General features: G+C 44.5%; 3 protein-coding genes across 3 annotated transcripts in view; 1 reads left to right on the top strand and 2 right to left on the bottom strand.

Moving 5' to 3' along the window:
- Positions 1–64: 64 nt before the first annotated feature.
- On the bottom strand, positions 65–3,329 carry LOC134861725 (E3 SUMO-protein ligase ZBED1-like). The gene is made up of 8 exons (XM_063879151.1): positions 2,835–3,329; positions 2,248–2,461; positions 1,580–2,127; positions 1,302–1,446; positions 956–1,187; positions 725–862; positions 535–606; positions 65–427 (listed from the first exon to the last, which is right to left on the bottom strand). Exons 1-8 carry the CDS (start codon positions 3,094–3,096, stop codon positions 65–67), a joined length of 1,974 nt encoding a protein of 657 aa, XP_063735221.1. The 5' UTR covers positions 3,097–3,329.
- A 3,135-nt stretch (positions 3,330–6,464) lies between these two features.
- Positions 6,465–26,961, top strand: part of LOC134861521 (scavenger receptor cysteine-rich type 1 protein M130-like) — a 36,912-nt gene continuing 16,415 nt past the window's right edge. The window contains exons 1-2 of the mRNA XM_063878787.1: positions 6,465–6,732; positions 18,880–19,176. Coding sequence (XP_063734857.1) covers positions 6,690–6,732; positions 18,880–19,176 — 340 coding nt within the window. The 5' untranslated portion in view covers positions 6,465–6,689. The remainder of the gene's footprint in view (positions 6,733–18,879; positions 19,177–26,961) is intronic.
- LOC134861522 (zinc finger BED domain-containing protein 5-like) lies at positions 21,319–22,232 on the bottom strand (the record flags this gene model as incomplete). The annotated part of the gene is made up of 1 exon (XM_063878789.1): positions 21,319–22,232. A coding segment is annotated over exon 1 (828 nt), but the record flags the coding sequence as incomplete, so codon positions are not given.

Below are 26,961 nucleotides of genomic sequence, written 5' to 3'. Positions count from 1 at the left end.
GAGTGTGAGTGTGAGTGTGAGTGTGAGTGTGTGTGTGTGTGCACTCAAGTAGTAGTAGGGAAAATTAACAGTTCTTTTGCAGAAATATGAGCATATCTGCTTTTTCTGGAAGGATACGGGATCTTTCGGAGCTTATGGTGTCTCCAGCCGTGAACACCCTCTCAGATGGGGTGGAGGAAGCCTGCACACAGAGGTAGTTTTCAGCCAGTCCAGATAGCAAGGGCAGCGTATCCTGCTTGTTCCACCACCACAGTGCGGCGCTATCCCTGCAGGGGATGGAGGGCAGGCTTTTGTAGAACTGGATTTCCTGATCCACCTTCTGAGCCAGGGAAAGACGGGGCTGTGATTCACGGATTGACTGCAGCTCGTTGTCCTCCTCCTCGAATAGTTCTTCCAAGGCTGTCTTTTTTGATGGTGGTGGCAGTGCCTGAAATTAAATGAACATGAAGTAAAAAAACAAAACAAACATATATAAGTCAATAATCATGACAAAACAGCATCCAAAGGTCATTACAAATGAATGAGTTAACTTACATAGTGTTCCTCTACTTCTTCCTCCTCCCCATCTTCGCAGCCTTCCCTCTGTGTCTCTCCTTCCCCTGGGAGCTTGAGAAGTGATGTAAACACATTAATAACTTTTAACACAGAGCCGTAGAAGGTCTCACTCACAATGGAATCAAATGCAATGATAAGACAAACAGAATTTAAACAGAAATTAAAATACCTCATCTCTTGCTGCCACTGTATTTGCTGTTATTGCAGCTTCCCTGATCCTGTCCCAGACTGCATCACTTTTCACTTTGTATTTAAATCTGGGGTCCAAGATGGTGGCTTCCTCCAGGAATCTCTGAATGTCAGTTCCCTTCAATTTCAAAAAGGAGGATAGGATGACATTAGACTAGTGGTACAAATTGGCCTAAAGCATCAAGGTAAGATTAAATGTAGTTGTGCTTACCTGGTAGCGTTTGGAGAGATCCTTCCAAATGTTCTCCTTGATGCTCCTTGTGAACGCAGAGTCACCTTCCTGCACAGTGTACTGTTGCTCCAGCTTCTGCAAGATGGGCAAAATCTCACCGCAGGTTGCACTTTTGTCGCTGGAGACGGCCAGTGTGGAAGTGTAATGCTTCCGCATGAGATGCACAAACTCCTCTGCTTTCCTTAAGTCCTCGTTGCCTATTCTGTCCAACCTACAATGTAAATAAAAACAGAAAAAGATGTATGTAGCACAAATAAACAAAAACAAAACCAGTCAAAGTTTAAAAAAAAGTTTAAGTCATATTATCATTTAAAATATATATCACCTTTCCTTCTCCATGGGCCTTCTTATGCGTGGATCTATGGCTGCAGCCTGGATAGCAGGGAACTGCTCGGTGAATCTCTCCATCATCAAATAGAGGGAATTCCATCTGGTCCTTACATCCAGGAGGAGCATGTGCTTGGGCAGCTCTGAGGGTTCACATATACACAACACAATGTAAATATTTATTATCTAATAGTTTACATACACATACCTATACATGTATATTTTCATGTACATATAGTATAATGCTTGCAATGTACTGTAAGGAGAGTATCTTACTGAGCAAGTCTTGTTTCTCTTTAAGAACAACTTTTGCCATGTGGGACCTCTTCATCCAGACAACAACTGCTCGAACTCGTGCTGCCCAATTGGATATGGCAGTGCAGTTGTACAGCTTTTGCGCTCCCAGGTTCAGCGTATGAGCGAAGCATGGAAATTTGACAATTTGCAGCTGTTTGATGGCTACATCCATGTTCGCTGCATTGTCTACAGTTGCTGCCACAACCTTTTCCCGTACACCATATTCCTCTAAAATGTAATCAATCTCCTCTGCTACAGCTGAGCCTGTCTGAGATTGGTACACGGCTTTGGTTTTTAGGACCTTTTCCTTTACCTGGCCATTGCTCACGTAGTGCAGAGTAACCGTGAGATAATGATCCTGACAAAAGCTTGTCCACCCATCAGCCGTGATAGCTGCCTTTGACACTGTTTTCAGTTCAGAGATCACATTTCCCTTTTCCACACCATACCAAGCAGGGATTAAGTGGTTGGTTAAGCTTTCCCTGCTGGGGGCTTTGTATTTTGGATTGAGAACCCTTGTCATCTCCCTAGAAAACATATGAAAATGAATGAGTGTAAACATCTGTTTAATGAGGAGGAAAATATTCTATTCTATTCTATTCTAATCTGACATTTGATAATCTGACAACAACCTCACATTCACCTACCGAAATTCAGGGGCGTCTACTGTAGAAAATGGGTGCAAACCCTTAACAACAAATTTGGTAACTGCCCGGTGACATTCTTCTACCTTTGCCTGGGATATTTTATTTCTGCCTGCCTCGACGAAAATAGAAGCCAGAGGTAAACGGGAGCAAGTGCTGCTAGCCTCTGAGTCAGCCAGACTACCCGTCTCGTCCCGGTCATCATCTTGTTCTAAATCTAACGAAGAAGGCATTCGTTTGATGAAAAAGCAATACTGTACAATTTCGGGAAATAAACTAATTTCCCACCTCCCTTTGATTTAAATAAATGAGCGTCACCTTTCTCTGGCTCCCTGAATCGGCGGCGCAACTTACTAGCATGTTTCATTAGCTACATAGCAACAGCTAGAATTCCTCCCTAGAACTACGGATGCCTTGCCATCAAGTAAGCTAATTAAACATGCTAGCAAGGAACGGCTTGATTAACCAGAAACATAAACTCCCTTAATTACCCCAAGGAGAGGTAGGAAATGGGTTTATTTCCAGAAATGGCGTGGTACATAATTTACTAGGAATCACATTAAGGATTAGTCAGTGGGATAGCTACTTACCACCAGAGTTGCCTTCGGTGTTAGCCCCCAAGGTCACGGTGGTCGTAGAAGCTTGGCTGCTGTCACTCCGAAGGGCATCAAAAACGCGACACTCGTTAAAGTTTATCCCGTGTTGTGTGCGCAGATGTTTATGCATATTTGAAGTATTCCCTCCCGCCGATGTTATCAACAATTTGCAGTGGTTGCAAAACGCCCTGTTGCCATCCTTATGTAATGTGAAATGAAGCCACACTTTGGACCGTTTTAACCTTAGGGGTGCCATTTCAGACTTGTAAAAAGTATCACGAGCGTCACCTGCGTAACCAAGCAACTACGCCACGTCAAGCCGGGCTTACTGAATCATTCGTGTGTACCTTGCTGCATAAATAACGTTACATAAACCGTGCGGTCTGGAATCTATAAGAGAATCGTTTAACGAGCTGCCAAACGGTTCCATGGAATTGAAACACAAGGAACCGGTTCTCAACAGGAACCGGTTCTCGATTCCCATCCCTAATCATATGGAGTGGTGGCAGTACTAGTCTTTTCCTGTGAACGAAGACGCTTTGTTAGGTAGTTGGTCATGCATTCCTTGTGGTACCGGAAGTCCTCAGCAATCATATCAGTACAATTGTTTCCATCAGTACAACAAATCTTGTGTAGCATCTCTTCATCTTCAGGTTTGTTTGCTTTTTCCCATATTGCATTCTGTCTGTCATAAGTGGCAATCAAAATGAGGGATCTATTCCCCCTGGTCGTACGTGCTATTCCACCAATGAAGCACTCTTCCTCGTGTTTGATGGGCTGTTGCATTGACATCTGTGTTTTTTTAGTAGGTCTGCTGCTCTCTGGCTCAGGATTAAGTTCTGATTCAAATGAAGTCCCTTCTGGCTTTTCAACTTTTTTCCTCTTCTGGCCAACAGTTTTACGATTTGTGTACTTCACACGACATTGTGTGTGCCACAAAGGATTCTTCCCCAGACAGTCCCATTGAGGTTGCAGCTCATTGTCAAGTCTGGGTGGGACATCATCCTTTCTGTTGGTTACAGTATATAGGAGGGAAGGGTAGCCTTGATTTGTCAGTTTCCGAAGAGGACCAGCGTTACTGTCTGTTTTCTGACATATTATGCAAGCAGTATAGTTGGTACTGAGCAGCTTTCTCTCCAGCTGCTTGGTTGAGAACTCAGGCTCCATCCTTCATATGTTTTCATTGGATGTTGTTTATTGAGCTTTTGAGACTTTGGTTCCCCGACTATTATGGCTGAGAGTGATATATGGTGTTGTTCTTTGATTTTTATATTATATTTACCAAGGGATAAATGTTTAAATTGGACCATTATACAGTGGGGAATGCAATAAAAAGCTGTGAAATTGAAACTAAATAAAAAGTGGTGTCTGTGGCATCTGCTTTACTTTCTGCTGAGTGCCCCACGATGCAATCTGTTGCATTAAAGATATGACAGTTACAGTTGTGACAGTAAGTTTCCATAATCTGAATTTATTTAAATGGATAAGGGAGTGAGTGTGGACACAGCTTAGAGGTGTAATCAGCTCTGCGTGAGGCCATGTTCTGCAGAACTTTCACTTCCTTTTCTGCAGCTTCCTGTCACTGAGGGGTCTCTCTCTATAATGTGGATATAAGGTGTTATTTTTCACATTTTTAGGCAATTTTTCTCATATTTTTAACTTAATTCTAGGGATTTTTTTTAAAATATTTTTTTTAAAATATTTTTTATTTTTCTGACATTTTTAACATTATTTTTTGAATATTTTTCACATTTTGCAGGCATTATTAAACATCCTCTATATAACAAAGCAACTTACAATAAGTGCACACAACTTAGAGAATCAAACTTTGAAAGACAAGGAAAGTGCAGATATAATCACTTCAAGCAAGTCATACCATTGTAAGAGCTGGTGAGATAGTAATCAGGCATAACTCTATAAAGTGCCTTTTACTTTATTTACAATAATTTAGTTGCCAAGATGCAAAGGAAACAAATGCATTTTCAGTTTGCAATGGAAGATCTGCAGAGTTTCTGCTTTACTGATGTCAATGTGGAGCTCATTCTACAATTTAGGAGCCAGGATAGCAAACAGGCGTGTTCTTGAGGGGTACCTGGGTCTCACTCGCAAAGATGGAGTAGCAAGCCAATTGGCTGACGCCGAGCAAAATGTACATGCTGGATTGCATGGTTTAACTAAGGCCTGGATGTAGGAAGGTGCTGAAGTACTTTAGTAGAAGTAGAAGTACTCAGATCCTGTACTTTAATAGAAGTACTCAGATCCTGTACTTTAGTACAAGTGCTCAGATCCTGTATTTGAGTAAAAGTAGAAATAGAAAAAGCGCTTTTATTTATTTGCAAAGACTTTCTTATGCTTCATATTAGAGCCATTAAGAATCTTAACAATACAATAAAATAGAAGCCCCCAATATTTATTAATATCATGTGATTTTAATCATTGTCTCTGTGGGTGTGTATGGTCAGTGTGTGTTCTCAGATCCGTCATGTCCGAGGTTTACGCCCCCACCACGGCCCAAATCCTCCTGCTTCAGTGTCCCCTTTGAGAACCTTGACAAAGTCCGCTTCGCTCTCAAAGTCCTGCAAGTGGTGAATTCAAAGACCCCCTTAAATTCCCAATAGGCTAGATCAAAACAAACCCCTATTCTGAAAATGCATTGTCTTATCTGTGGAATCAAAGTGTGTGTGTTACTGTCAGGTACCATTATATTCAGTGTTTTCAACACACATCTCCTCCTGGTTTACACTCAATACAACGTAGGGCCTCACGCCGGGGAAATTGTGGCGCGCATGATTGTGCCGCATTTGTGCATAAGACGAGGCCCCCTGCGATATATGAGGCCCTACACAATGCGTGGGTTCTGCGTATAGGGAGGGGCGGCCCTGGTTTCAGACCTGAACGCCTCACAAGGGTTAAAGAAAATGTTGCAATCACTGACAACTGCAATCTGATGGTCGTCATGGAGACAGGAAACGGTTTCTGTAATCTGTAATCCACCAGCCTCTTCATGGTCAGTTCCTCAGAAATGCAGTTGAGTTCAAGCTTGCTCGTGTCCTCTGTCAGTAGATCCACTTCACCTGCTCTCACCTGCTCCAGTCCCCTCATCAGCTCCCTGGTGGTGTGTCCACTTCCACTTGTTTGCTGCCATGTGCCTTAACTTTCCAGCTTTTGTACCACTGCCTGCCTGTCTGTGTTTTCACTTGTGTGCCTGTTTCTACCCCAGGCTCTGGTTCAGCCTCTTCTCAGTCAGCCTGGGTCTCTGACTCCTTCTTATACTTTCGTACAGACTTTGCTTTTTGCACCTGCCTTTGTTGAGTCAGGCTTTTTGTTCATGAGATGCTTGATTAAAACTATTAAGCAGCAAAACCAAATGTTAGTTATTCTGTGAAACGGTTTTACTGTTAATGACTGCATTGGATGAGTTCCCTTTGAAATAGGGTCATTTTAGGGGTATGGTGCAATGATTTCAAAAGTGGAAACTTTGTGTCTGACAAGGGAGGCGTGATGCGACGATCAAATATATAGATATGTTGATGTTTTAAATTCCATTAAGGCTCCACCTATTCCTGTTCACAGATATATAGCGATGATAGAACAGAGAGCCCGCAGAGAGACAGACAGAGAGCCTGCAGAGAGACAGACAGAGAGCCCGCAGAGAGACAGACAGAGAGCCTGCAGAGAGACAGACAGAGAGCCCGCAGAGAGCCCGCAGAGAGACAGACAGAGAGCCTGCAGAGAGACAGACAGAGAGCCTGCAGAGAGACAGACAGAGAGCCTGCAGAGAGACAGACAGAGAGCCTGCAGAGAGACAGACAGAGAGCCTGCAGAGAGACATCAGTGAAAAAGACAGATATGGATCAGCTACTGCTGCTGCTGCTGCTGCTGTCAAGCTCCGGTAGGAATCCACTTTTAATTGTATTGTTTTACATTTAAATATCTGTTTGATTTCTCAAGAACAAACTGCTCACACACACTGACAGCAAGCTACACGCACACACAAACAAGTCCCTTTTTGAAGTGTCCTTTTTTGAATGTATTTTATTTTGTGCACATGTAACCAAGGTCGCAGAGGGTTAACTCCTATGTGGTGAACCCTTAGCTCAGGGGAGTCAAACTCATTTTCAACTTGGGCTACATCAGCATTATGGTTACCTTCAACGGGCCGGTTGTAACTGTAAGACAGTATAAATGTAACTACTCAAAATATTTACATAACGGTCTTTATTTGATTATTACTTATTGAAGTTACACAATTGTATGCATTTGCATAGATGTAAAAATATATGTTAGCTTATTTCTCTGTTATTATAACATAAATCCTTTTAGATCAAAGATCAAAGTCCACTTTATTGTCAAAGTTTCCACATGTGTTATACATACGGAAAATTGAAATACCGTTTCTGGCAGTCCCACAGTGCAAATATAAAAGAACATATAACTTAAAAAGATAAGAGCCTAGAAAAAAAAGGGGGGTAAAAAGGGGGTTTACAAAAAAACCACTAAGTAATATATACATATGTTAGACACAATCAACACGGTTTGACGGTAGTGCAAGTACATTTTCAGTAGCAGCGGAGAATAGAAAGTGACTGGTGCTGGATGAGGGACGGGTGTGTGAGGGAGGGAGGGGGATTAATGTCCTGGTACATTTCCATTGAGGCTGTGGGGAAAGGTGGGTGGGACGGAGGGCGGAGAGGTCAGGGGAGAGATGGGAGCAGGGGAGAGAGAGGGAGGGATGGAGAGAGGGAGAGCGAGAGGAGAGAGGGAGGGAGAGAGGTAGGGAGGGAGGGAGGAGAGAGAGACAGAGGATTGAGGGAGGGACGGAGGATAGAGAGAGAGCGAGAGAGGGAGGGAGAGAGGGAGGGAGAGAGGGAGGGAGGGAGGGAGGGAGGGAGGGAGGGAGGGAGGGAGGGAGGGAGAGAGTGAGAGGAGAGAGGGAGGGAGGGAGAGAGTTCAGCATCCTGACCGCCTGGTGGAAGAAGCTGTTCCTCAGCCTGGTGGAGCTCAAGCGGAGGCTGCGGAACCTTCTCCCTGAAGGCAGGAGGCTAAAGAGGCTGTTGGAGGGGTGGGTGGGGTCCCCCGCAATGCCGAGTGCTTTGCGGGTGAGGCGAGTGCTGTAGATGTCCTGTAGTGTAGGGAGTGAGACCCTGATGATCCTCTGAGCAGAGTTCACGATGCGCTGTAGGCTCTTGCGGTTGGAGGCGGTGCAGCTTCCAAACCTCAGCGTGATGCAGCTGCTGAGGATGCTCTCAGTGGCGCTTCGGTAGAATGAGAGCATGACGGGGGGGGGCTCCTGCTCGCTTGAGCTTCCTGATGAAGTAGAGGCGCTGCTGGGCCTTCTTTGCCAGTGCAGTGGTGTTGTTGTTCCAGCTGAGGTCGTCTGTGATGGTCACACCCAGGAATTTGGCGCTGCTCACCTGCTCCACAGCAGCACCATTGATGTTCAGAGGGAGGGGGGGTTGGGAGTGGGTTCTCCTGAAGTCAACAACAATCTCCTTTGTTTTCCCTACATTGAGGAAGAGATTGTTATTTTGGCACTAACGGGCCAGCTGGTTCCCTTCCTTCCTGTAGTTAGTCTCATCGTTGTGGCTGATGAGACCCACCACGGTGGTGTCGTCAGCGAACTTCACGATGTGGTTGGAGCTGTAGCTGGGTTTGCAGTCATTGGTCAGCAGGGTGAAGAGAGGGGGGCTGAGCACACAGCCTTGGGGGGCCCCCGTGCTCAGTGTTAGTGTGTTTGATGTGTTGTTGTTGACCGGGACAGCTTGTGGTCTCTCTGTGAGGAAGTCCAGCAACCAGTTGCAGAGAGAGGGGCTGAGGCCCAGGTCTGTAAGTTTACGCACAAGCTGCTGGGGGATGATGGTGTTGAATGCTGAGCTGAAGTCTATGAATAGCATTCTGACGTAGGAGTTCTTAGTGTCCAGGTGTGTGAGGGCTGGGTGTAGAGCGGAGGTGATTGCATCCTCTGTGGACCGTTTAGCTCGGTAGGCGAACTGAAACGGGTCCAGGGAGGGAGGAAGAGTGGATTTGATCTGCTTCATGACCAGGCTTTCGAAGCACTTCATGATGGTCGAGGTCAGTGCGACGGGGTGGTAGTCGTTGAAGCAGGCTGGAGATGACTTCTTCGGCACAGGAATGATGGTGGTTTCCTTGAAGCACGTGGGAACAACAGCCTGGCTCAGGGAGGTGTTAAAGATGTCTGTAAGGACATCCGTGAGCTCCTCTGTGCAGTCCCTCAGCACTCGACCAGGAATGTTGTCGGGTCCTGCAGCCTTGCAGGTATTAATCCTCAGCAGTGTGCTCCTCACACTGGCTGGGGACAGACACAGAGCCTGGTCCTCAGCAGGGGGGGTGGTTTTCTGCGTAGTTGTGTTGTTCTGTGCAAAGAAGCGTGCAAAGAAGCCGTTGAGGTTGTTGAGCAGGGAGGTGTGACTGTCACAGGTCTGCGGTGGTAGTTTGGAGTCCGTTATGGTCCTAATACCCTGCCACAGTCCCTGCTGTCTTTGAAATGTCCTGCAATACTTCTGGATGGATTGCAGATAGCTGACCTAATGTTCTGTTCTACCGTCTGACTTAACCTACAGCTTCAAAGTGACTGGTCTTTCCGTCGTAGCCTTTTAAAAACTGGTCCACAGCCCTGAGAAGGTGGGAAACCCACCTGGTGCCACCAACCCTAGTGGGTATAAGGGGTTTCTGGCCCATCGCCAAAAAACAGCGCTTTAGGTTTGCCCTGTTCTGTGCGCTTTTTCTGTCGAAAGTATGCAGGCCAGACAGCAGATCTTCCAGCTGTTTGGCTAGATTGCATGTATGAATCGCATCCTTGAATGACAATTAAAGGTGGTGGGCCATGCAGTGTATGCCGAGGACATGATTCTTGGTGCCTCTCAACCTGCTCACTACACCTTTACGTGCCACCAGCTTGGACTGCCACTCCTCACTGACTTTGTTCATAATTTGGTATATGGCTTGAGCTATGCTCTCCCCGTCTGCCTTCTCCACATCTTTTATACCCACAAAGTGGACCTCCACCTTACCTTGGTTACATAATCTTAAATAAAGAATTTCCTGTTCGAGCACCGCTGAGTCGGTTGACCCATCTGACAGGATGGCAAGGTAATTGGTCTCTGCCAACTTGGTTTGGAGGGCTGACCTCTCAACTGCAGCTATGTGTTTAATAAACACCCTGGCCTGTTTTCTGTTAACATAGGTCTAGCCTATGTTAACTCCCCTTTTCTCGTCTAGCCTAAGAAAACATAATGGAAAGGAATAATGAACAATAGTATTTGGCTGGTGCAAATGACTTAGTATATCTAATTAACACAGTTATCTATAAAACATGTAGCTTAGCACACACATTAGACATCTGGGTACTTTGGGATTAACTGTAACCATTCTCTAAAGCCGATCGTGACAAATTGAAACATGTTTTAATGATCGTGGTGTGTTCTAGATTCTTACTATGAGTCCTGGAGTGTAATATAATGCATGTTTGATTAATTACAACTAGGGATGGGCGTTTGATTAAATTGTCTTAATCGATCGTCGGGAGAATTAATGATTGATTTTCGATTAATCATTCATATTTTTATCTTAAAGTTCACTACTTATAGGCTCTATTAAAAATGTAATGAACATACAAAAAAAACACAGTGTGTTTTCCCCTTTGAGAGATTTATTAAAAGATGAACAACTCTTGTGGCAGTTAATGTCAGGGTTGGGGAAACAGGACCCAAGTGCAGTAAATCAAGGGGAAGCAGGTAAGGGTCAAAAACAAAAAGTGAGCTTTATTCAAAAGCTGTTGATGAAAACAAGAAGCAAGGGTAACACAGGACATGAAAAACACTTAGCTCCAGACATGAAGGGCGACAGGAACAGGCATCTTGGACAAGATCTGGGAAGAAATGAAGACAACCGAACAACAGACAAAAGGGAAACAGGGACTAAATACACACGGGTAATCACAAGACGAGACACAGCTGGAATGGGAGGAGAAACACAGGGGCAACAGGTGAACACAATGACACAATCAGGCACAGGAGGGAAACGCAGACAGGAAGTGAAGCTTAACATGACAGAAGTGGGGAAAACATTTCAAAATAAAACACACAACACACAGACATGACAGATACGAAACAAGGATCATGACAGTTAAACTTACAAGATGGACAACTCTTGTCGCAGTTCAACCGGATCCATTCAATGGTTGAACTTGAAAATATGCGCTGCTGTGCTCTTAAGCAGCCGAGCTTGCAGCTAGAAGCCGGTGCTCATGAACACAACTGACCATCGTTTTCCCCAAAACAATCATCTTAAACAATACCTTAACTAAAAATATATAATACTTTTAGTCTGACAGGTTTTGTCAAACTACTGATTTTTGTTGAGAAGGATAAGCACGTTAGCATGCTCTGGGGTCAGACACGACCGCAGCCTGGTGACCGTCAGTCCAGCCGCCAAAAACATCCGCTCTGAGGGGACTGGCATCGCCGTGATGCACAGGTACCTCCGTGCTAACTTGGGAAGCCTGGGGAACCTTATTCCATTCACTTTCCACCAGTCTGTAGGGTTGCAATCCAGGGGTGGGGGAGTCTCCCTCAGAAAGTTATGAAGTTCTCCTCCTTCGATTCCAGACTCGCATTGAGTGGTATAGTGCTCCCCAAGGAGTTGTGTCATAGCACAGACCTGGGACTGGGAGGCCGTGACTCCAGTGTTTGCGCGCCCCTCATCCGTGTCAGACAACGCAGGCTCCTCGTCTCCCCCAGCCTCTGGGATAGCCGCCCTACAGATCTCCACTGCCTCTCCCAGTTCAACCAGTTTCACATTAGCAGCCATTTTCTGTGTTGATGTGAGAAAGCCCAGGTGCTTGTGATGAGGGTCGAGCATTGATGAGATCATGGGGGCAGATGACACAAACTCATCAGGCTGAACCTGTAAATGATGGGGGAAATCAATAAGAAAAAATGCTACATCTAAATAGGCAACACAACGCAGATAAGAGGCAAGTATGCATGTAATTAGTTCTACTCCAATTGGCTATTTATTATGGAAATCATTTAAACTAAGATAAAAAGTTTAGCTTACATTCATTCACTTGATGAGGGAGGACCGCACTTTTGCTTTGAATTCGATGAGTCTGGGCCCGTCTTCTTCACTAGGCATGAGTTGGATATTGATGAGGCCGAAGGTGACGGGATAGGTGTTCAAGATGGAGACTTTTTCTGCGAACATAACCGTGGTGGCACATTTAAGTGCTGACAGCACAGGCTGTGTGTCCTCCATCATCTGCCAGTACTCATCCTTCAACTCCAGGATCCTGCCATCTTGAAGCTTGGTCACGGTTCGGTTCAACAGCACAGCAGCAACAGCCTACCGCTGCTCCACCAGCTGATGAAACATCTCGCACATGGAGTTCCACCGTGTTTTACACAACTGGATAAGCCGGTGAGTTGCGAGGCCCATTTGCTCCTGTTTCTTTTGCAGTGCATTGGTTGCTGCAGTGCTGTGATGAAGTGGCTAACAAGTTTACTAGCCGCTGATATTACCCGATATAGATACAGTGCAAATCTGTCATTTATGGCCAACTGGAGTGTGTGTGCAAAGCAGGCAATGGAAATCCAGTTCACACTGGTGGGCTTGTTGGCAGCAACAATATTGGCCGCGTTGTCATGAACGCATGCAATAACTCGGTCTTCAAGTCCCCATTGCTCTACAGCTTCATTCATTTTCTCAGCGAGGTGGTCAGCTGTATGCCGACCTGGCAGGCTTTCTGTGAGCAGGACCGCTGAGTTAATTTGCCAGTCATCACTGATGTAGCGGCAGGTGATCGTGATGTAGATCTCAGCTGTTAAAGCGGTCCAGCAGTCTGTGGTTAGAGCAACTCTTTCATCTGTGCTCAGTTCTTTTAACAGCTCCTGCTTCCGTTCTTCGTAGTGAGTTTCTATCAGTCTGGTGATAGTACGTCATGACGTAATGTGATATGCTGGTTCCAATAAGTTTATCTTTTTTCGAAAACCTTCGCCCTCAACAATACTTAAGGGCAGCATATCCATCTCAATGAACTTGCAGATCCCTTGGGTAATTTTCTCTGCTCGTTGTGCATCGCAGCTCCTCCGTGCTAACACCGAGTTGATGCTAGGTTGAGACCGAGAGCAGGATGCACCGCCACTAACCAGGGTCGGATGCGCGTTTTTCAAGTGGTATATCATTTGAGTCGTGGACAAGTTGTACTTATACGCAGCTTCACAGTGTTGGCAGTGAACTGAGTCATTTTTTAAATCAAAATGGTCCCATGCCACACTTCGCCGTGACCTCTTCATGATTACTTTTGAAATACACGGAAACTCGCAGGTAGGGCTGCGTACCTAAACGTAACATCAGGTACAGGTACAGGTACCGGTACAGAGGTTTAGGTACAGTTCCGGACCTGTACCTGTACCTGAACAATTTGACAAATTAACATGTGTTCTTCTGAACTTCTTCAATAATGACAGAAACATTAATAAACTGTTGACAACTTGGCAGTATCTTCATTTAAAGAAAACCGAACATAACTAAGTTTCCTACCTCACTTCTCAGTCACCCTATCAGTCTCACACTTAGTTAACTTGGGACAAAAAGTTATAAGTTGTCTCACAGCGAGAAGTGACTACACTAGAGTACTACAGACTACAGAGTACAGAAAACATATAGTTCTAACTTCAAACTTTCAAAGTACCTGAGAAGTTGTCTCACAACGAGAAGTGACTAGAGTACTAAAGTGTACAGACAACATGTACATGATGTAGTTCAAATTTCCAAAGTACATGAGAAGTGACTAGAGTACTACAGAGTACAGACAACATGATGTAGTTCAAACTTTCAAAGTACCTAAGAAGTTGTCTGACAACGAGAAGTGACTAGAGTACTACAGAGTAGTACAGACATTCAGACAACATATAGTTCAAACTTTCAAAGTACCTGAGAAACCCTGACTAATGATGGTGTTACGTTAACAGTTAAACTAGATATTTTAAATACAACTATGAGGCCTAATGCCTTATCTAAAGTTGTAAACAGAGTAGAAGGCCATATTCCTGTGACACAGTGACAGTGTTATCCAAAGTGGTCTAAGTGTTCTTGTTGAGGAACAGGAAAACGTTCACGTTCTCTGGATCCAGGCAGGCTCTTTCAGCGGAAACTATATCTCCAGCTGTGCTGAATAACCTCTCACTGGGAACACTGGTTCCGGGCACAACCAGGTACCGCTTGGCCAGGCTACTCAACAGTGGAAGGCTCCTTTCCTTCCAGAAGGCCACGATGTCATCGGTGGAACAGAGTTTTAGGAGGTTATTGTAGGTGTGTATTTCCTGTTGTGCCCTGATTCTAATAGGCAAGGGTGGTTCAACATGAGTAACCTCTACATCTTCATCTTCATCTATGAAGATCTCCTCTATAGCTGATAGCTTTGCCAGCTTCGCAGGCACTTCCTCGTCCTCATGACTATCCTGTGTCTCCGTCTCCGACTGCGTGGCTGTGACGTCCTTGGGCTCCTTTTTGACGTGGACCTCTTGTCTGGCTTCAATGGCAGTAACCACTCTCTCCCAGACTTCATCTGTTGCCATTCCTTTGAATCTGGGATCCAAGGCAGTAGCTTCTCCAGGAACTCCATTCTTTGTGTCTCCTGGTAGCGCGTTTCCAGGTCATTTAGGATGGCATCTTTGATGTCACAAGTGAACGCATCGTCAGCTTCTTCATCTGGACTGAGGTGTTTTCTCAGTTTGTCCATCATGGGGAGAACTTGACCACTGGTGGGGCGTTTTTCTGCCGATATGGCCACTGTGATTAGCTAGGGAATCTTCATGACACGAAGGAAGGTCTGGATCTTTCCCAAATTGTCACTGTCATGGCATTTTTGCAGTTTCTTGAATCCCTCCTTGTTTTTCAATCTTTCATCCATGGAAGCGGCAACTATTGCAGGATACTGCATCTGGAATCTCTCCACCATGATGTATGTACTAATTCCAACTACTCTTACAGTCCAAGAGCAACCTGTGGTTGGAGAGATTGAGAGCCGTTTGTTTCTCCTTGAGCACAATTTTGCCCATGTACGAACTCCTGAAGTATGTAATTGACGGCCTAAGTATACCTACCATGGCAGAGACAGATGGCACAGCCATCACCTTCTGTGTTGCCAAGTTAAGGGTGTGGGCAAAGCAACCCATTGACAGACGGACCCCGGCCTTTTGCGTGGCATTCACCACAGCCTTGGCATTATCAGTAGTCATAACTTCCACTTTGCTGGTCAAGCCGAACTCCTCCAAGCAATCTTGTATTTCTACGGCAATGTTTTCTCCCGTTTGTGCTACTTCTGCTTTTAGGGTTTGCAGAACTTTTACGTTCAGTTGCCAGTCCTTGATGTAATGGACAGTGAGGCTGACAAAGTGGTCTGTGGCTCTTGATGTCCACCCATCCCCTGTCAGCGCAGCGCACTCAACATCATTCAGATCTGACTTAAGGGCCTTCAATGCGACATCGTACATGCTGGGGATAATGCTTTCCGCAACGTCATCTCGACTTGGAAGTTTGTAGGCCGGGTTTAGCTCGTGTACTAATGCCTTGAAATATGGGTCTTGTACTGTTGAATATGGCCTCAAGGACTTAACTAGATAATGACATGCCCTCATTGTGATCCGTTGTTTCCTTTCTTCAGATATTTTGGCCTGCTCGGCCAAAGTAAAAGGTGTTATCCTTGTCACAGGGATAGCACTGGCTGAACTGCCTGACGTACTGGCAACAGCACCACTAGCACCGATGCTTCCTGAACTAGACTCCATTGAAGGAAGGGGGGGGACCTCAAGCTTTGATTTTGAGGTGGACTCAGGTGGAGTTGCACTGGACCCATTATCCTCGGCTGAAGGAAACAAAACAGTTAAAAAACCAATGACTATTAAAACATAGAATCAGATTGTTCTATTAACATATGAAAACATAAATGATCTGACAGTGACTGACACCATTGGTATAGAAATGCCACAGGATCAAAACGTGTTATTCCAGAATGTAAACTCTGCACTCTGTTGACAGTAGTTATGGTGGAAAAGGACAGCAGTGATTATCTATTATATTACACCATTTTTTGGCAAAAACAGGTAATGTTACCGAGATTTTTTTTAAACACCATTCAGTCTGGAAATAAATGTGCTGCTTCTTGTACAATTATGTAGCGTGAGGAATGGCCCGCAAATAGCGGCTCCCCCCCAGAGTGGGAGACAAGCCACTGACAAACTCCCTTGCTGCCAAAACTCCCCGCCTGAAAGATCTGTTGCGTATTAGTTACGCTGTCCCGAGGTGTCACTTTGGTCACGTTTGGTGTCGCATGAGGCCATGAGGTTAGGAGATGAAAACTAAAACATTTTAATTTGGTCCATGTTTTATCTCAGAATTCTACGACATTCTTAGCTTAACAAAACAAAAACTTACCCTTAATGTTGAACATGGACGCAATGATCGTTCAATACTCATGTGGAGTTGTCTCAATCTTGTGATGACGGCGTAAATGTTTTGCTATGTAAGACGTTCCACCGCTGCACTGAATGGTGGCATTACAGAGGTTGTACCTTGCATTCTGGGCCCCTGAAAGCTTTGTTACGTGATCCCAAACTTACTGGTCTTCCCACGTGGCATGACAAACAAATTCACTCCGCACAGTCCGCAGCCTTTAACTTACACGGCAAACTTACACAAAGCAACAAAGGCCACCAATGCCAGCAAAGGAAAAATGGCTGACCTGCTTTTGAGTCTATTTGACCAATCACAACGCTGGATCAGCCAAGCTCTCGCAATGTCTCGTGAGACTGTGGCGGGAGGATCTCAAATCAAAGATGGCTCTGATTTTAAGTTTCAGCGCGGCATTTTATGTCTTTTCCAGTGCTACATTTTCGTCTTTATGGCCTTCCCTTCTTGGCTATTGCATGCGCATTTCTAAATAGGAGAGCCATCCCCTCAAGCTGCGCTGTCTTCAGCATATTTAGCGTCCTCATCGCTGTGGTGTCATCGGGCGCTGATTTCCTGTTTGCTATTTCCAGGACGTGAATATGACATTTAGATGACCGGTGGTCCTTCACGGCTTCCAATTTCAGGTTTTTTGTCCCCACGATGAAGTGGTTTGACCTGTGAGCGTCCGATGCGTACTGACGACAGGCTGAGCAGTAGCTGGTCTGGCTCGTTTCCTCGTACACCAGCCTGTCGCGATCTGTTGTTCGCCATCTCTCATTAAAAAAGCGCTTAGCCTTTTTTCGGTGGTAGGTCTACTATCCCCCCCCCTCCTGTACACTCTCCTCAGCGGTTCTTTTCACCCCGGTGATGTAACGCCACATTTTTGGTTTAAACTAGCAGCTATCCTTTGATGGCCGCAGGTTTAGGTAGCCTCCTGCAACAAATAGTTCCACTTTGATTAGCCTACTTTGATTTGAGCGCAGAGTAGTAATTGTTGATAAGGAGTCGGAGTGTCATTCTCACGCCGCTTCGGCCCAATCAGAAACACATAATTTGACCGGATCTGACTGTATGGTTGTGGAAAGCGCAGCTGTCATGCGTATGACCCATGTACGATAGGCGAATTCGATCGGATATGACTGAAAAGTATTACCCGCCACAGTGGCTGGTAAAGTGACACAATATACCCGCCAGCATACAAATCCACCCGCATATGGCATGTGGCGTGTGCTGTGTGCTAATTTCCATCCCTGACACACACACACACACACACACACACACACACACACACACACACACACACACACACACACACACACACACACACACACACACACACGCCCATGTAAAGAGACGCGGGACCTTTGGCCTTAAGTGGTGTTCTGGTCGACATACCGGTGTGAACCAAGTGATAAACCAAAGAACTAGTGCCAACACTGAGCTACCTTTAACGCTCCCCTACAGTTCGTCAACAACCTTTTTTACATGACTAAGACAAGACGATGACAAAATCTATATTTGATAAAAACTATGACAAAATCTATATTTGGTTTTCGTTGACGACACGAGACAGGACTAAAGTGTAAATGGTGGACTGTCGGACATTCAAAATGCAGGATATTTTATTGTCCCCTTCCGGCTTCGGGTTCAATAACCCACTTTATCCAAATAAGGTAGACAGGAAAGCTCTTCTTTTGGAGGCCGCTGTCTTTATTAAAACTTGTTACACATATGCTTTTGTTGTAGCTGTTCCGCCCACTTCTCCAGACACATACACGCTCGCTCACTGTCACTCGCTCTACCATGCACACACACATGCAGCGCCACGCCCCTCTCTCTCTCTCTTAAAGGGATAGGCGCTCTGCCTCTGTATGACCCTTATAGCAGAACACCAGATATTACACAGTGTTAAGAGGTCACCCTCTTAACAATGTTGCTTTACGCATTTCAACACTTAATACTGTCACCTTGATTCCAATTTCAGATACCTGTATTTGCCTAACTGAATTAGTTCATAGAGAGAAAACATTTTGACTAAAAGTTGATCAAATGTAATGATTTTTCACTGACTAAAACTAGACTAAAACTATGAAGAATAAAAAGGACTGAAATGTGACTAAAACGTATAACCATTTTCGTCTAAAGACTAAAACTAGAACTAAATCTAAAATAGCTGCCAAAATTAACACTGGATACAGTACTTCATAATTAAATAGTTGTGTTATTAATATGGACGAATGAACATGAGTAACTAGGAACTCAGTTTGTCGAATTCATGTGATGTAGTAGTATCATAAAACTATATACTGCAGTAAAGTAATTCAATCCTGTACTTACAGTACTTAGTTACTTCTGGTGTATGGAGCTCCAGGTGATTATCTCTATTACACTGTTACTCAGGGTCAGAGATTCTGAGAATGGAAGCAGAGTCCCATCACTATCCTTCACCTTTGTGTTAGGAGACATCATTCAGAGCAATTACTATTCAATAAATATTAAAGTATGAATTATTAATAACTCAAATCTGCTAAAATCAATTCAGGTACATGACTACCTTGTTTCTCTTCAGAGTCTGATGTGGTTACGTTGGTGGGAGGAGAGAGTCACTGTGCAGGAGCTCTAGAGCTGAAACATCAGGGAGACTGGAGACCAGTGGAAGAGTATTATTCTTTCTGGACCCTGAAGGCAGCTGACGTTGTCTGCAGACAGCTCGACTGTGGCTCTGCTGTTTCTGTAGGACGGAGAGAGGAGTCCTCAGAGAGATCTGTGTGGAGGATCAGATCTGACTGTGTTCAGTCTCGATCTGCTCTGAGGGAGTGTGCAGCATCAGATTCCTCTCCCTTCACCCTGAATCTCACCTGCTTAGGTAAGCCCACCAGAGACATCATCTGTGACATCATTTATGACACTTTCATTTGTATTTTTTCATTTTCTTGTTTTCTCTAACTAAAACTGTGTAGGTAACTAGGTAAGTGGGGTTCCCGACCCCCCGGGGGGGCGCCAGGGAGGTTGTAAAAACTTTGAGGGAAAGGGAAAAAGGAGGTAGAATGTGAAAATAAAAATGTTAATATATGTTTTTTTAGATGTTATTAATAACTGCATATCTATCAGTCTATGTGTCTTTTGATGCCAATCTTTTAAAATATATTTATTTTTTAAATCACACGCCCGCCCTTAAAGCCATCAGAATTGAGCAGCCGCTACTGAGAGTGAAACTGAGTTGCTGTGTGGAAAACTAGCTAGTGCTAAAGGATAAAATGGAACAATTTCTTAAAAGAAAAGACCATCTGGCGATCGGAATAAAGATGCCCCTGCTGCAAAAGTCTCACAGCCACAGAATACCTGGCCACCTAAAACTCGGAGGTATGAGCCATCATACATTAACTCTGGCTTTACTGCGGCAAGTAAGAACGGCCGTGATGTGCCTAAATGTGTTTTCTGCCTCGAGATCCTCGCCAGCGAGTCTTTAAAGCCATTTAAAGTTCATCGACATCTCAAACAAAGCACCCAGTAGAAGCTAATAAATCTATAGACTTTTTTAAAAGAAAAGAACAGCACCTAGCGATGCAATCGCTTCATTCAAGCAGCAAGCCGGCGTCCCCGAGCGGGCCTTTAAGGCAGTGGTTCCCAAAGTGTGGGTCGCGCCCCCCTAGGGGGTCGCGGAGGTATTGCAGGGGGGTCGCGGGGGAGGGGTACGGTTTGCGTGAACTGCAGAACCGCGTCTGTTGTTAAGGTGGCACGTAATACAGTTGTTTAGTCTACATCAGTGTTTCTCAAACTTTTTCAGACCAAGGACCACTTAACCAATAAAAAAATACTCACGGACCACCTAACTCCCCCAATATCCCAAAACAAGATTCAAGATTCAAGAAGCTTTATTAATCCCGAGGGAAATTGAGGTGCAACAGTTCAATACAAAGAAGGAAGGAGAAATATACACTAAATATAACTAAATATAAACTAGAATAAATACAATAGGCCTGCTTACTACTCCAGAAGTATATTACAAATTACAGCCTAATAATGACAGCTTTATGTGACCTTCTCTATATCGCTCGTTCACACATTAAATCAACAATACAAATACAACTACGGATTCTACAAGCATTTCGTTCACATGCGATTTAAACGGTAAATGCTGATAGATTTTACACATCATATGAAACATAGACATTATTACTGAGTTTATGTCCAAGCGAACAGAGAGATACGCAAAATGCACCGCATTTAGTACGACACAAACTTCTGCTGTGTATTTTCAAAAATAAAATACAGTAAAACTCTGGTTGCAGGCCCAAGTTTAACAAGAATTTAACAATAAACTCAAGGTAATTATTTACACTGTTACATTTACAAATAGCATTGTTTACTCACTCATACACTGCGTGTCTCAGACCAACAAGTGTAGAAAAACCAACTTCACAGTTGTAGGTGGTTGGAAACGGCATCAACCGTTTCAGAGCAGCGTCAGCCAGCTCTGGGTGCTCAGGCTGGACGTGGACCCAAAAGTCCGTCAAGCTTTCTCTCTGAAAGTCGTCCTCAGTGTCCCATCAGATGCGATGTCCACAAGGCTGTCAACCTGTCTTGATGGGAGCTTGGAACTGACGTGTTCGATGTGCGTTTTGTCCCCAAATGGATTCCTGATCCACTCATAGCCTGCATCTAGTTCTGGGAAATATCTTCCCAGCTGAAAGTGAAGGCCTTGCAGCTGTTCCTTGAAGGCTGCAACTGTGCCGCCGTCCAGCTCTTCATCTGCAGCGAGGAGAAAATCCACAAGCGTCGGAAAACAGTCAAACTCCTGGCGATCCAGACGGACACACCACAATTCCATCTTGAGGCGTGCAGGTTTAATTTTGTCCTGCACATTGAAGGCGGTGACGGCTTTTCCCTGCAGCGCTAAGTTCAAAGCATTGAGTGCGCTAAAGACATCGGCCAGGTATGCCAATTTTGAGAGCCACTGGAAATCATGCAGTCTGTCATACAGTTCATCAGTATGATGCAAGAATAACATCACCTCATGGCGCAGTTCAAATAGACGGGTGAGAACTTTCCCACGCGACAGCCAGCGAACTTCAGTATGGAAAAGCAGTTTTGTGTGTTCACTTCCCATTTCATCACACAGAGCTTTAAAAAGACGTGTGTTCAGTGCTTTGGTTTTTATTGTATTAACAATTTTCACAGACTCGTCCAGTACTGATTTGAGGCATGGTGGCATTTTTTTCACAGCCAGCTGTTCTCTGTGAATGCAACAGTGTGTTGCTGTGGCGCAAGGTGCAACTGCGCGTTCGCGCGCTGCCAGTCCCTTGTGTTTCCCAGTCATTGCAGTTGCACCATCTGTGCAAATACCAACACATCGTGTCCAGTCGATATTATTCTGCAGGATGAAATCGTTGACTGAGTCAAAAATGGCTTCCCCTGTGGTGTTGGTCGGCAGGGAACGACAAAACAGAAATTCATCCTGCACACCGCCATCATAAATGTACCTTACAAAACACAGCAGATTTGCCTCATTCACGATATCAGTTGACTCATCCAGTTGCAGTGTGAAAAACTGGCTTTGGCATAAGCGTGTGATCAGCTGATCTTTCACATTTTCGGCCATGGCTGTTATTCGCCGCTGGACAGTATCATTGGAGAGGGGGACCCTGTTAATTTCGTCGCTTGCTTTCTCCCCAAACAATACATTAGCCATAACCTTGGCAGCTGGTTTGACTAAACTCTCACCTATCGAATGAGGTTTCCCTGTTTTTGCGATGAGAAGGGATACCCTGTATGATGCCTCTGTAGCCTTCGCATTTTCCCCCGTCGCAAAAAAATGTGAGGGCGCCTTCGTCATGTGTTTTTTAAGTTCATCACGTTTTCTCTCAAACAATGCTAAAGGTTTCCCGATGTAATCCTTGTGTTTGCTCTCAAAATGACGCTTGAGCTTGGCGGGTTTCATAGCCTCGTTATCCAACGACTCGTAGCACAAAACACAGTGTGGATTGGGATCCTCTTCATCTCCAGTCCAGAAAAATCCGAATTTTATGTAGTTGCTGTGATATTTTCTCTTCACTTTAGTGCTGGACTTTCCGCGATCAAGCCGAGTTTCACAGCTTTCAGCCGGGTGGTGGTTAGACGGCGAACCGCTCTCCTGGGACTCAGTAACGCACACAAAATCACTTGTCGCTGCGGCTGAACCACTTGTAGTTGCTGGATCTCCTGCATCAGGACGATGCACCTTGACTGTCACGTCAGATTTGTCATTTAATTTGCTTTTAACTGACCCTGTCTTTAGCCATCGATCCATCTTGTCAGTTGACAGCTCAAATTGACCGCGCAAATCATTTCTGACGTAAGATCGTAACCTACGTAGCTACGTAGCTACGAAGCTACGCTACATCTATGCTACACTCTATACTAGTCATTTTAAGACAGTTTGAGAAACACTTTAAACTTATAATATATTAATTTCAAATGTGACATTTTACCAAAATACTCACGGACCACTAGGGGTCGCTCACGGACCACCAGTGGTCCGCGGACCACTCTTTGAGAAAGACTGGTCTACATGCCACCATGAGCCTATACCACCTTAACTAACGGACCACTCACCCTGGGGTGCGTTTCCCAAAAACTTTTTGATAACAGTAGCCATGCGTGAGTCTGAGAACTGAACATTTTAAAATGGAAAAGTTTTTAACAGCGGGTCCAATCAAGCGTAAGCCTACTTTACAGTACGAGCCATCAAGCACTCCGACTCAGAAAAAGACGAGGAGATATGACGAGGTGTAAAGACAAGCCGGCTGATTTATTTCAGAGAAAATTAAATAACTGTCGTATCCAACAGACTAGTTTCGTAGAATCTGCGTCTGTCCCTGCCAATGCTCAGCTTGCCTCCTATAAAGTGGCCTACCGTGTCGCACAGTGCAAAAAACCACACTCAATAGCTGAGGAACTGATACTGCCCTGTGCTATCGATATGGTTGCCACTATGATTGACGAGGCAACAGCAAACAAGTTAAAAGTGATTCCTCTCTCTAACAACACTGTTGGGAGACGCATACTTGATATGTCAAGTGACATAGCGGAGCAGGTCAACGATGTGGTGCGTGCAAGCACCCGGTTTGCTCTGCAGGTGGATGAAGCCACCGACAGCAACAAGGACTGTTTATTAATCACATACGTCCGATTCATTGCTGCAGGGGACATGAAAGAGGACCTGTTGTTCTGCAAAAAACTTAAAACGCGAGCCACTGCTGATGAACTTTTCAAAGAAATTGACACTTACTTGCAAGAGGCCAATCTGAAGTGGGAGGGTTGTGTTGGGGTGTGTACAGATGGGGCTCAGGCAATGGCTGGGAAGCACAACGGGCTCCAAGCGCTCATAAAGCGTGTGTCGCCCAACGTTCATTGGACTCACTGTATGATCCATCGAGAAGCGTTGGCTTCTAAACAGCTGAGTCCCGAATTGAACGAGGTGATGACGGACGTCATTGCCACAGTGAACTACATCAAAACGCGCCCTATTAAGGCCCGACTTTTCTCTGCGCTATGCGAGGAAATGGGATCCAATCACACAGCTGTTTTGTTTCACAGTGAAGCGCGATGGTTGTCACGTGGGAAGGTTCTGTCCAGGGTATTTGAGCTGCGGGAGGAAATTCGGATTTTTTTGGAGGAGGAGGGTCATGACCTCGCGGTTAATTACAGTGATGAAAATTTTCTTACGAAAGTTGCCTACCTCAGTGACATGTTCCAGAAATTAAATGGACTAAATCTGCAGATGCAAGGAACCAACACCCACCTTCCGCATCTTGCAGATAAAATAAAATCATTTTCAAGGAAATTGGAAATGTGGGAGCGGAAAATTGGGGAGGGAAACATAGACTCATTTCAGAACCTTCATGCTTTTCTTGAATCCAACAACATTCAGAACACAATCGTGCCTTGTATGAGAGCACACATCTCTGCCCTACAACAACATTTTCAGAGGTATTTTTCAGTGAAGGATTCAGCACAATATGACTGGATCCTAGACCCCTTCACTGCAGCCGCACCTACTGACTTCAGCACTGCTGAAGAGGAGCAGTTCATTGATATCACATCAGACTCCACACTGAAACTGCAGTTTCAGGCCAAGTTACTGACTGCATTTTGGATTGGGGTGGAGGAGGACTACCCACTATTGGGTGGAAAGGCAATGGCAGTATTACTCCCTTTTGCCACGTCTTATCTTTGTGAGGTGGGCTTTTCTGCAGTGGCCTCCATAAAGACCAAATACAGGTCAAAGCTGGACATTGAGAATGAACTGAGGGTGGCCATCTCACAGTTGCCACCACGATTTGAAAAGATCTGCAGTTCAAAGCAAGCCCACACTAGTCACTGAGATGTATGAAATATTTTATGAAAAAACAAATCTGGGGTATTTTTTCAAATTCAGTGCAGATGTTAAAAAGATGAAATAAGTTCAAAGTTGTACAATTTAAAAGTAAATGTAAGTTACTTTTTTTGTTATTTTGTCACTCAAGAAGAGAAGTTGCAGTTGCAAAGTTGTTAAAACAGTGCTGTTGCACACAAAACACATGAATACATGTTATTTTGAAGTGTCTTGTAATGGTGATTATGCCCTTATTGTTTATTTGTACTGTTTGCGTGAATTTCAAAATACATTTTCAAGAAACTAAAAGTTTCGGTGTTTAGGGGGGGCTCCAAAATATGTTTAGGTCTTAAAGGGGGTCCCAGCAGAAAAAGTTTGGGAACCACTGCTTTAAGGCATCATTTTTTGCATCATACCAAATCGCCTGTGCAAAGAAACCGCACACAATAGGAGAGGATTTAATTCTACGAGCTACCATAGATATTGTTCTGGAAATGCTAGGTGAGGATGCTGCCAGCAAAATCAATGCGGTACCACTCTCGGATAATTCTGTGAGCCGACGGATTGGTGACATAGATCAAGACGTATCTGCTCAGCCTTTGGAGCAAGTGAGAGCTAGTAAATATTTCGCTCTGCAGCTGGATGAGAGCACGGATGTATCAAATGTCGCAGAATTGCTTGCATACATCAGATTTAATTCAGAAGACCACTTTGTTGAGGAAATATTATTTTTGCAAAGCACTTGAAGGGAGGACCACAGGAAGAGACCTTTTCCAAGTTTTAGATGAGTACATCATCTCAAATGGACTTGACTGGTCTCGATGTGTGGGTGTGTGTTCAGATGGAGCAGCGGCTATGACAGGCAAACAAAGCGGAGTGACAGCTTTGATACGGCAGAAGGCCCCGAATGTAGTGGCAACGCACTGCATGCTCCATCGCGAGGCACTTGTAGCTAAACGGATGGATGATGAATTACATCAGATACTACAGGAAGTTATACAAGTAGTGTATTTCATAAAAGCTCAGCCCTTAAAACATCGACTGTTGGCTTGTTTGTGTAACGAGATGGGCGCAAAGTTTGAGGGGTAACTGCTCCACTCCAACATGCTCTGGCTTTCCTGTGGGGCGGTGCTGAATTCCTCTCTTCTGAAAATCATCAACTGGCTGGCCGTTTTGCAGATACCTCATGGCTTCAGAAACTTGCATACATGTCAGACATATTTTAGCATCTAAATGCCCTGAATAAGAGCATGCAGGGGCGTGAGACGTACATATTACATGTGCAGGACAAAGTACATGCTTTTACAAAGAAAATTGCCCTTTGGTCAACCAAACTCAAGGAAGGAGTGACAGAGATGTTCCTACAGCTTCATCAAGCGCTTATGTCATCCGGTGTTGATCCAGGCATCAATCACCACTGATCCAGTTGCACCTAGCGCACCTGCTGGGATATTTCAAAGACTTTCCCTGACCTTGAAGACAACTCAAATCAAAACTGGATAAGAAACCCATTTGCCCCAGGAGTAAGTGAAAGTCTGGATCTTATGTCCCTGCAGGAGAGACTCATATACATGCGCCGGAAAAAAGGGCGCTCTCAAAATAAGTTAAAAAAAATAATACAAGATAGTTTTGCTTGTAATAAGTAAAACAATCTGCCAATGGAACAAGTGAAAATTCACTCGATAAGATTTCTTGAAATAAGACATTATATTTAAGCCTTACAAGATAAGAGAGGTCTTGAAATTAGCTGGGAATACTCATTCTTAGTTATAGTTTACTAGTATTGTGTCTCATAATAATCTTGTGATGCTCAAAAGTAGTATTTCTTTCCTCAAAAGTAGCATCTTTTTTTACCTTCCATGTCATCCCCTTCATTTCAAGTGTATTTAACTCATTTTTAGTTCTATTATTGTGACATTGTTCTAGATTTAAGTCCACCCCTACTTGAAATAAGATTAGAAATTGGCATTTTGAGACAAAATGTCTTGAAGTTAGCATTCCTGACTAGTATTAGGCAGTGCTTTTTTGCCATAATACTCCAACCTGTCATCATCTCAAGTGTGTTTACCTTATTGTAAGCTCTACAACAGTAATACTGTTCTAGATTCACGACATTCACTTACTTTTACAAGACAGAAACCATCCATCCATCCATCTTCTCCCACTTTTCCATCAGGGTCGCGGAGGTAACAGCTCCAGCAGAGAGCCCCAAACTTCTCTTTCCCTGGCCACATCAGCCAGCTCTGACTGGGGGATTCCAAGACGCTCCCAGGCCAGCAAACAGATATAATCCCT

Source organism: Eleginops maclovinus, chromosome 3 (assembly GCF_036324505.1).
Source record: "Eleginops maclovinus isolate JMC-PN-2008 ecotype Puerto Natales chromosome 3, JC_Emac_rtc_rv5, whole genome shotgun sequence".
NCBI classification, from domain to species: Eukaryota; Metazoa; Chordata; class Actinopteri; order Perciformes; family Eleginopidae; genus Eleginops; species Eleginops maclovinus.
Note: the sequence above shows the minus strand (reverse complement) of the source record. Positions and strands in the feature narration are given on the sequence as shown.